Below are 11,500 nucleotides of genomic sequence, written 5' to 3'. Positions count from 1 at the left end.
GTTACCTTAGCTCTCAGTCGCTCTGGTTGTAGACCCAAGAAAGCAATGACTGATAACTTGCTGTCCACTGCATTTAACACCTCGAATAAAGACCCATAAAAGGTGTCTGATGGCACGCTATAACATGAGAGGTTTGCTCTTTGTGAGCCGCGCCACAGTATAAGTGACTTTTTTTTTTTCCAAATAGTGAAGAAAGTGGGTACTGTCTCGCTCAACCTTAAACTTAGTCTTTGTTGGAGGGTGGTTCGCACACAAATAGACAGAAATTTACAGCTTCAGAAATTCATTTTTTTGTTTTTTTTTCTCCAAATCGGAATGTATTATGTGTAGCTTTAGTTAATTCATCCAATGAGTGTCACCCACTTCTGCCCACTGTACCTTGCAGTGTTTCCCTTACCATTGTAGTACTCTTAACTTGAAAAAGCCCCTGTGACGGCCTGCCTACCTGATCTTCCTCTAACTAAAACATCAGTATGGCCCACCTGCACTACAGCCCACTAATGGAAAGTATTCACAGCACGCCAGTGATGTCTATATTTATATCTTGAGTTAAAGAATTTCACAATTATAGGGTCGCAAAGAACCTCCAGTACTAAACTACCGTAATATATATCTTTATATAGAGCTCAGTCGGTAAAACTGAACGTATAGTCAAATGGACATCAGGGTTTTTACATCCATCGTTTTTTGCAGTATGAAAGTAGCTGAATGTATGTGTGACCCATGATAATACCACAGCTCGGCTATCTTCTTGTCAAGACAAGAAACCACTTCCTACTGTGAGGCGAAGACAAACTGACAACTAGAACCAGAGGTGACATGTTGGAGGCCTATCTATGATTTTGTCATTCTGCATGCATGATATGCTCCCCAGATTTAGATGTATATTTAGCAGGGGGCTTTAGAATGTGCTGTTGCAAATTCAGTGGTTATTAGAGGTTCCGCAGTGTTTTTGGACTCCTCTCTTGAGAATTGTCTGCAGTTGTACATGGTTGTTTGCTTTTATAAAGAAGTGAAGTGCCATCTCCTTTGTCAAAAAGTCATGTTTCCTGTCTTGTGTTTTCTATAGGTGTTTGTTTTTAACACTAATATAATTAGTGTAACTATTGTTATTGGGGTAGCTATTGTTTTTTGGGTCAGACATGATATGTCACGAGATTGCACAGAATCAATCTAACGCTACTCTGCCATAGCCATATAAACCAAGATTGATTGTAGAGGGAGAACAAGCATGAAACTGTACATGAGATCTGGCCATGTTAACCATGTTGAAATGCAAATCTTTCAGAGGGAACAAGCCACCATGTCACTAGCCAAAAGCCGTACAACAACAACCTCTGGGAAGGCAGATTGGTGTTTTTTGGGATGAGTCTTGTCCTGGAGGCAGAACTGAGCAATTTCCTCTAAATGGGCCAGCTGCAAAGTCAAAGTTGGCTATATTGTAAAAGTTCATGAAAACAAAAATGGGCTTTTTGGTCTTCATTTAAGGCTATGATTAGGCATTAGGGTTAGCAGTGTGGTTAGGTTTTAAATCAGATTTTATGGCTTTGACACTGCCAGCTAGTGACCACTCGGCAGAGCTGCCTTCAGAACAACATGCATTATGAAAAACGCTAACCTGCTGTGAGCGTAGAACTAGGGGGGAGCAGGCAGGCGAGGGAAGCCACGTCTGCATCCCAAATGGCACCCTATTCCCTATATAGAGCACTAATTTTGACCAGAGCCCAATGGCTGCCCAAAGGCTCTAATCAATAATAGTACACTATATAGGGAATAGAGTGCCATTTGGGATGCACAACATGACTTAAAGACGTTTGACGTGTCTGGCCACAGCCCCTAACCCCCTGGCACCTGGGGATCCACACAGCTGAGTACGAGGAAGTCTTGCTAACTGCCTCTCCCTTATCACTAGCTCTGTCAGGAGGGAGGGAACCTCAAGAAAAACACAGATTCCAGGAAGAATAGCTGTTTTGTAGATCTCAGCTTGTCAGCAGCTTCTCAGGGGCCTAAGCCTACACCCTCAACCTCTCAACCTTTACCTGGCCACAGGAACTGAGAGCGTTGTATATATTTTGAGGTGAGATGGTTAACTCACCTCACTACCTCACCCACCCCACCCCTGCTTTTAACTTCTTCCACTTTTTACCCTCTCCTGTTGCTGGTTGTGGTTAGCCTGAACCCTTCAGCCTGTGTCGGTGCCCCTTACTCTCTCTCTTGTATATTCTCCCAGGCTTTAGACAGGATTGATTTGAGGTGTGTATGGGGTATGTGTGTTTGTCTCCTGTGGCTGCAGATGTCTGCACTGAGGAAGGTAAACAGCACATGTGTCATGTTTGACAGTTAAACATACAGTAGCTACTAGCCTCATCCCCAGGGCCCAGAGAGGATAACAACACAAATGACTATAGCTACCTTGTTAGCTTAGCTAGGTTTCCCACTTCATCTATGGCTTAGTCAACAGCCACTCTCTACATACTGTATATTTTATGATACTTCTGTGATGCAAGTTTTCCAGTGATGTGTAACTATAATGTCTCTCGTCTGGTGGTAGTAATCTCCCTCATTCCCTCCTACATTTTTCTACTGAATGTTACAACAGTGCAACCCAACCTGGTCTTGTCAAGTTGCCCTTATAGCAATTCAAGGTTTTCAACTTTTAAAGCATCTGCAGTGACACAAACTTCTTATCTCCTCCCCAGTGTTATGAGTAGCTGAACAATGATAAGTTCTGTTTTAAGATGTGTGATTTTCTGTTTGTTTCTACAGAAAGAAGAAGGGAAGGTCCAGGGCCAGCTGAACAACACAGACTCCAGTCAGTACATCAGAGACCTGAAGGACCAGATAGCTGAACTCAAACATGAGGTGAGTAGTTACAACAGGGGAATACTGAACTGGGAGAAAAACAAACACGTTTGTATCTGTTGTTTTCAGAGATGATTTTGTTAATTGTATTTTGCTCAGATTTGTCTATTTTGAAGCCAACTGTAGGTTAGAAGTGTAAACTACGCCCAAAAGCTTCCTGCGCTGAGGGTGTTGATTTACCACTACACACCCTTCTCCTCTCATCTTCTAAAAGATAACCCTAAAACCAACTACTCAACATGCTGAGAGTGCCCAGATTGAATAGAAAAGAGTCTCATAATCTGCTTTTGCTCCTCTGTGTACACCACAGCTAGCTATTATTATCAGAATTGCTAGATCAAGGATTTAAAGGTTATGAATTTCATCACAGAAATCTACAGGATCAGCAACAGATCGTACAGATTTGACGGTTTGACTTTGACACTATCACTTCAGCAGAGTGGGCCATCTTTGATCAGATTAGTGTCTTTCAAATAATACAAAGACCTGATCAGACGTGAATGAAGGGATCCCTAGTAGGATTATATTGGCAGGCCCTGATGCACCCTTTTATTCTGTGTGTGGTGCATGTGCGTGTAATGTATTGTAATATGACATATGGCACATGACTCCAAGAGGCAAAAGAGGAGAGAGAGAAGCAAATATTTAATAAGGCCCGATGGAGTGTGGTGTATGGCCAATATACCATGGCTAAGGACTGTTCTTACGTACGCTGCAATACCACAAATCCCAGAGGTGTCTTACTGCTATTATAAACTGGTTACCAACATAATTGGAGCAGTAAAAATAAATGTTTTGTCATGCCCCATGGTATACGGTCTGATATACCACAGCTGTCAGCCAATCAGCATTGAGGGCTCAACCACCCAGTTGATATATATTTATAAACCACTCTTATTGTGAGAAGAGTGGTAGAAAACCCCCAGAAGAAAAAGTAGAAGAAAAAAGCCATTTGTTTTCTTCCAGCAAATCAATCCTTTACAAGGGAGGATGTAGTCAGATTTATACCACCTCCTAAAAAAAGAGGACAACAAAGGCTGGTGTCTTGTTTAAACTGAGCTGAGCATTAAATCATGCAGTGTGTCGCTATGGATCTCCTATCCAGACAGTGCAGTTAGTCAGGCAGGAGAACAGTCAGGCAGGCAGAGCCAGTCGGTCAGAACAGAATCCCTCCGCCTCCTCTCTTCTTGGCTGGACTCAGATATGCATCCCAAATGGCACCCTATTCCCGTAATCCATTGACGGATACGATCACGCATTTGTGATCGTTGTTGAGTGATCCCTGCAGCATACGATCTCAAATATGTGATTGGAACAGTACGTATGATGCAACAAACGCGTCTAAACAGCATCTAAATATTTTTTTTGTGCTGATGGAAAATGAAACTTTTGACCTTTTATTGTAAAAGATACATGCGAACTTCATCATCCAAGCATCACACGGAACACTCATTCCGTAAACCAGTCTAAACAGGTTGCGCTGTCAAAAAACAAAACAGAAGTTAGCGACCTAACAGCTAGACTAGTTTACAATGTACCACGTCTCTGGTGAGCACAAGAGAATAATGTAATGTTGTTTAGAAAAGAAATGCGTGTCAGCTAAGCTTACAGCAGCTAAATTCTTTGATGGCAGCCATGTTTGTTTGTTTGGCGAAAATTCCCTAATCCCAGAATGCCATTCACTACAAGACTCAAATAAACAAAGTCAAAGATGGCTGCGCTCATTGCCTGAAAAATGTTGACTTAGTTTAGCCACTTTTCAGCATATTACAAATCGTTGATGTACTTGTTAGTGTATACAAGAACCGGAGCATATGACTTGGCAAGTCGTTTACTGTTTTTGACAAAGAAAATTAAAATGTTTTCACCTCACAGATCATCACACCAAATACAAGCCTACTGCCTAGCCTAACCGTAGTGCGAAAGCTAAACAGGGATGAAACTATTTTAGGGGGGTTTGTGTGTGTGTGTGGGGGTGTGGGGTTCATTTTAGGGGGGCGACAAGCTTCGACTGGGAAAAATAGTTTTGAACAGTCATCCAACTCGGGATTCCAACTCTGGAACTCTTTCTAGAGCTCCGACCTGAAGATCATTTTCCATCATGATTTTACCTACTCTTTTTCCAAGTTCACAGTTGTCTTAAACTACAGAAGTCAGTCGAGTGAACTATCCCTTATTTTAACATCTTTGGTCTGACAGACAGAATGCGTTGTATGTTGTCAACAAACTTGGCGCCACACATAGCCGGCAAATAGCTTAGCATTTTTTCATCATAATCAGTACAACATTCAACTAAGTATTTTACACACATATGTGTCCATTACAATCTATGCAAGAATTATGCAAGAAGTACTTGAATAAAACAGCAAATACATTATGACCCGTACATACATATGGTGTGCTACAGCAGAAACGACAACACGATATACAGAAAATAAGCCACTTACTTTGATAGGAACGCACACATGTCAAATTTATAAGGAAAACAATCATGAAGGCAAGGCGGGTGCCAGCCAGAAAATGTGCTAGGGGAAAATGTTTGTGCAAGGCCTGTTCTGAGTAGAGATGCGAAATGTCTTCATACTTGATCTGGGGAAACACTGGGGAAGTGCTTGGGTCCTCTTTGACAAGAGATGTTTGTCCCCTCAATAAAGCCTCCATCATAAATTGTCCACAATATTGAAATTGAAATGGGCTACTTCTTATGTGAATTAACGAGGAGGCGGAACACACCTAAATTCAAACTGTTGTTAGAAAATAAATATTTTATAATGGACAAGTTGAAACAGTCTATAGATAATTAGCAGTCAGCGTGCCTTGGTTTGAGGGCAGCGCGGGTAACTGTCCTGTTGCGTAACAATCACATTTTGGAACTGTGAAAGCATTCTAACATCACGTGCATGAAAAGAACTCATGCAGGGGCGACAGTTAGAGATATTTGGAACTCACATGTGAAAAGGTTAATAGTGCACTAAATTTGACCAGGGTCTGGTCTAGGGTCAAACGTAGTGCACAATTAAGTGAATAGGGTGCCATTTGGTCAGTGGTGTTGGAAACTAATGGGCGGCAGTGAAACTATGAAACATGCTGATTGAAGCGTTGGTGGTGTATGGTTCTAAATGGCCTCATAGCCAGGATCTGGGTGTACAAACTCCCCTTCCCGGACCTTCATGACCTGAGAGATCTAATCCTGGAGATACTGCAGTTAGCTGGAAATACTGACTAGACTACTGACTTCTTTTTTTTTCTTCTTCTCTTTTGCACACAAAATAATACATTTGATTATAAGAATCAAAAGACTGTCTCAGGAGTGGTAAAATAAGAGGTGAATATGCTAGTTGATTCCATTTTTTCCAATGCATAATTATTAGGCCTAATTTATGCATTTCTTGGGGATGGTAGAAGAGCAGTAGTGAGACACTTGGACCAAGAAGAAAAAGTGTCGCCTCAGTTCTTTTCAATCACACATTCTCATAAGAGAGTAAGGTTTCCAGTCAGCCACAGAGTTGAGCTAAACCAAAGTTGACTAATCTTTCTCAGGATCAAAAATAAGCCACGAACGGCTCTTGGTTTTTAGCCTGGAAGTGTCTTTGCACATTTGCATCAGTCAAGTTAACACGGTAGTTTCAAATCACTGATCTCCGTTGTACATTTGTTCTTTTTTACATTTAACAGATGAAGCACTAATATTTGAGAAAAGTGACAAGTACCGGTACAATAACTAGATTTCTAAGTGTGTCTCTCTCCCTACATGTCTGTCTTTGCGAGGCAGGCTGACCCAGGTGAGTTCTAGGCAGGGCAGGTGTGGCCCAGACCAAGCTTTTGACCTGACCTCTACCCATCTTCCACTGGTTTTGTAGCCTATACCTAATATCAGATGTGTTGTGGTGAAGGGTGGAGCATGGTCAGAGGAGGAGGTTGGTGGGAGGAGCTATAGGAGGACAGGCTCATTGTAATGGCTGGAATGGAATAAATGAAATGGTACCAAACATATGGAAACAAGTTTGACTCAGTTCCATTTATTCAATTCCAACCATTACAATGAGCCCGTCCTCCTATATTTCCTCCAGACAGCCGCTTCTGGAACATGTCTACCCAAATGAGTGTGAACGTGCCCGCTGCATGTGTTTAGAAATTCATCTCCAAGTGTCAATTTCAGAACTGATGTTTTCATTGGTGTTGACGTCTTTGTTGTAGTTTGCACGTGATTTCTAGAAAGATGAACAACCATGATGTTCTCATGTGCCTTGGCAATATATGGATCTTTGATTTTACAATTCCCACTCACCAGTGTGTTTATTTACACTTCCCCATTATGCATTACTCTACATGCTCCTCCTTTAAACGCTTCTACTCTTTTTCCACAGATCCGCTGCCTAAAAGGCCAGAGGGGGAGCAGCATGTCCAATCAGCCCGCTTTTGATGGGATCCACATTGTCAATCACTACATACCAGATGATGAGTCGTACCACTCCTCGGACGAAGACACAGGTGTAGGCAAGACCCCCTCCCACCTGGACCATCAGCACAGCAGCATCAGCCGCATCAGGCTGCACCCCTCCCTGGGTCTTGGGGACACTGACAGTGAGGGGGATGATGATGGGCATGGTCTGGTTCTCTCTGTGCCTCCCATTGGCACCCACAAACACACCACCGTGTGACTGGGTGATGGACACCATCGCTAGACGCCTGGAGGCTGATCAGGGCAGTTCTGATCTGGTACAGTGGGACAGAGGGGTTGTCCATGGTAGCAAGCCACTCTTCAGGAGAATGGCGTCTGACTGTCTGTGGGACTCCAATGTAGGGAGCTCCTTTCAATGGCATCTTTGGAAGCTTGGAATGGAATGTGTGGGCTTTGTCAACAAGTGAAGTCGTAGCAGAATCACACCTGTGGTGGAGTTGGTTTTTTTCTTTGTCCGTTGCGTCAGTCTGCTTTACTCTTGTTTCGCCAAAACCCACCAGAAGAGGATCATATCCGTGTGTTGTTCTGGTCTGGACCCCAGGCAGGCAGATCAGAGAAGGACAACATGGAGGTTCAAGTAGCCGCCTGTGCTCCACGAAGCTAGGCTGACCACCAGGGGAGTGGACTGGGGTTACCCTGTCCAGGGTGACCCCACACAGACAACCAAACTACAGGCTCTCCCTCAGCCCCACAACCAACCATGGTACAACAGATACAACACACAGAGACTGTGCAATAAAATGTTTTATGCTTTATGATGACTATGACACTTCTTTCAATCAGTTTTTATTTTTTTATCGCTTTTATAAGTGGACAATCAAAAATGTATAGAGCCCTTTTGTGTGGGTGTCTTTATATCAGGAGAGAATAATGTACTGAAGAGTGATGAATGTCTCTATTGAACATGGTTCATGAGCCCCAGTATCAATCAAAGTGTCAACAAGCATTAGGGTCGTATTCACTAGACAGCAAACAAAGAAAAGAAAAAAAGGACCAAAAAAGGGAGGGACTAGTGTAAACAGTTTAACAGCTGATATGTCCCCCATCAGGGGACTATATACTAAATAGATTTTTAGACCAAGGAGTTGGAAATGGAGGTTGCAGTTCCTCCAGGAACGGTGTACCACTTCTCTAAAAAAAAAAAAACTTTAAAAAAACATGTTTTTGTTTCAAAACTTGCCGTTTGCAACAATGTGCACGACCTAGATTGACATAATGTTGGCTTTTTGGCCTTGAGACATACAACCTGTTTATCATCAGGCCTGGTATAGGCCTATCCAAAGGTCAATTTGAATCCTGTATACTCCGTATATATGTAATTGTTTGTTTTTCATGTCCATTTTGACTTGAAAATATGTATCCAATGAATTATTGCATATCTGTTTAATGTAGGATGCGGCTGAAAGGGACATATCACTCTAGTTTTGTCAAAATGCACATAACTGATTAGCAGACATTTCTTTCAGATGTGGGCTGTGTTCCAATTCTCCACCCTTCTCCAGAAGTGAGCACTTGTGCACGTGCCCTCATGCATTTAAAGGCATTGGATTGGTGCAAGCAAGCATGAAGGGAGTTTTCACCATATTCCCTACACCAGTGCATTTATTTTATATCTATGAGGGGGAGTGTACAAGTGCACTCTTCGGAAAAGGGGTAGAGTATGGGAACGTATCCACAGTTTCAATGTTCTGTAGATGTTTTCATATATCCTACTTTTCTCTGTTGGGACGATCTTACTTTTGGAGGAAGGGTGGATTTAGGATCGCTTCACAATTTCATAGATTAGGATACATTTCAGCATTTTGGTTAATGGAAGCATGTAACTAGTTTATTAAGTAAACCAGCCCAGATTTAGAAGTACTGCTATATCTAAAGTGGGAATATTGATCTTTAAATAAATAATAATTAAGGGACATAATGAAAAGTATAAGAACTGTAATCTGAATCTTGTATCAACATAAATAATGTTAAACAGAAGTATTGCTATGTTGTACTTTTGCACGAAATGAATGACTGTCCAAGCCAATGAAACAATACTTTTATCTGAAAATACTAAGAAGATAATTCTACATGTCTGTCAAATGGCAAACTATTCCCTATGTGTAGTGCACTGCTTTTGGTCAAAAGTAATGCACTATGTAGGTAATAGCTTGCCATTTGACAGACATCATAAGAAATGTGCTGTTTGTTTCCTCTGTGAATGAAGCAGAGTGTATTGTCAAGTGTTACCAAACTGTAGGATGGGTTGTATAAGCCTGGTCTCAGATCAGTTTGTGCTGTATAGCCTATAACTCGTTGTGATGCCTTGGCATGACAGATCTGGGACAATGATGGCATTTTAAACAGTAGGCTCTGCCTGCCAGATAAATATGCACCACTTGGTTTCATAAAGGTTGATGTTGATCCATTATCAGGATTAGCAGAACACTAAAACAGACAACTTCTCTAGGTTGACATGACCTGCGCCTTGTTTCCCAGAGCCTTCGTAGCATTAAGATAATCCTTACAACCTTATTACTATGTATATTTAGTAGCCAAGGTGTTTCCCTGAGCCTGCGTTAGTAACGTGGCTCTTAAAAACCTTTGCACATCTACGAGTGATCCAGACTACTCGTAGAGCAGGCAAAGTGCATCGTTAGATGTCTTTTTGCCCTTCCGCGTCACTTTATTCACAGATCTCCGCTAAAAATCTCCCAAACATCATGATTCTCTATTGGTCTGACTGTAACGGCCGATAACTTCAGAAGGACGTTAGTTGACTACAAATACAAAGTTGCCAAAGTATTTCTAATTGTTGCAAACAAATTAAAACCGAGATTATTACATGGACAACAGAGCCTAATTAGGCTATTTTAATCTTATTGAAATCAATTTCATGTTCAATCAGTTGAGTTCTAGTTTGCGACTAGGCTACAAGTTGTAATGTTTGCCTCCGTGTAACAACGTGTGTAATGATATGCCCAATCTGTGATTTCGTGCATTATTATAAGCATAATAAACCGTGTCGCCTTCGATAGCCATAGGTGGTGATCTCACTCTATGAGCTGATCTGTCATCAGTATTGTGGCATAATTATGTTAAAATAAGATTTGAATGGAGAAAGCTGATCCGAGCGCTGTTTTTCTTTCTATCCTATCAGTCTCGACACATGGTCTCTTTACGTGCTTGTTTTGGGAACACTTAAAGTTGGCTCGTAAATAACGATGCATTCGGTACAATCATAATGCTTAAATTACATCGCAACTTGGAAATGAGGCCCACAACTATGGACATCTTTATAATTGCTAGATTTGTAAACGTGTTTTAAAGCAGTGGCCCTTTAAGACATTAGAACCAAAAACCTATCAGCCAAGTATCTGCAAAATATTTATATCCAGAACGCACGGACTCATTGTTCAGAAGAGGTTTTGTGATACTGATGTGATATTCCTTGGTTGGTTGAGGACAACGATGGATGGAATATTTGGAAAGGCATCATGACGCAGTTTTGGAAAGACAATATAATGCAGTAAAGAGAGAAGTCTACATGGAGTAATAACACTATGGAATAATCATTACCACACTGAAAACATGTATGTGAAATGAATGTGTTTGAGTTCACAAATAAACTATTTGATAAACATTTTCATGTTGATGTTATATATAGTATTTACTGATGTGCTGTAATAGTAACCATGGTGGAGCAAATACAATTCCATTCTCACATCTTTTACTGCAGTATCATGTCATTGGTTTCCGATTTTTTTTAAATAACCTTAAAATAGTTTTGGGTTGCATGAATTGATGGGCTATTACCCTCCCTATATATCATTGTTAGGGGTTCACAGCAAAGCTATTGTTATTCTTAGATCATTTATTTTCCTCGACATGGTTAAATAACTCAAGCATAGATCAACTTTTTTTATTCAAATTTGGCACACAGAAACTAGAGGCCATGTGTAATTTGGTCAAAAACAATGGCACCAATTGGCCTATAGGTGGCGCTATTATAAGTAGCCTCACTTAATCCCTCATATTTGCGGCCCCTTTAACAGACACTTTCTGTGCCTTGTGCTGAACAAATTTCCCTCAATCTTGAACATTTTGGAAAATCCAAATAACACCATGCAGGCCCATGGTACATTGCTTAACTTAGTTTGAAAAGATCTAAGGGATTGGTTAAGAGATGGCTGAGTT

At 41.2% G+C, this 11,500-nt stretch overlaps 1 protein-coding gene across 5 annotated transcripts in view; it reads left to right on the top strand.

The window, feature by feature from the left end:
- LOC115108572 (ecotropic viral integration site 5 protein homolog) overlaps positions 1 to 10,946 on the top strand; it is a 55,111-nt gene extending 44,165 nt beyond the window's left edge. For all 5 annotated transcript variants that reach the window (XM_029633083.2, XM_029633081.2, XM_029633085.2 and 2 more), the window contains 2 exons: positions 2,767 to 2,862; positions 7,230 to 10,946. In XM_029633083.2, coding sequence (XP_029488943.1) covers positions 2,767 to 2,862; positions 7,230 to 7,523 — 390 coding nt within the window. In that variant the 3' untranslated portion in view covers positions 7,524 to 10,946. The remainder of the gene's footprint in view (positions 1 to 2,766; positions 2,863 to 7,229) is intronic.
- The last annotated feature ends 554 nt before the right edge of the window (positions 10,947 to 11,500 follow it).

The sequence above is a fragment of the Oncorhynchus nerka genome, linkage group LG24 (genome assembly GCF_034236695.1).
Source record: "Oncorhynchus nerka isolate Pitt River linkage group LG24, Oner_Uvic_2.0, whole genome shotgun sequence".
Classification (NCBI taxonomy): domain Eukaryota; kingdom Metazoa; phylum Chordata; class Actinopteri; order Salmoniformes; family Salmonidae; genus Oncorhynchus; species Oncorhynchus nerka.
This window is presented reverse-complemented; position numbering and strand designations above follow the sequence as displayed.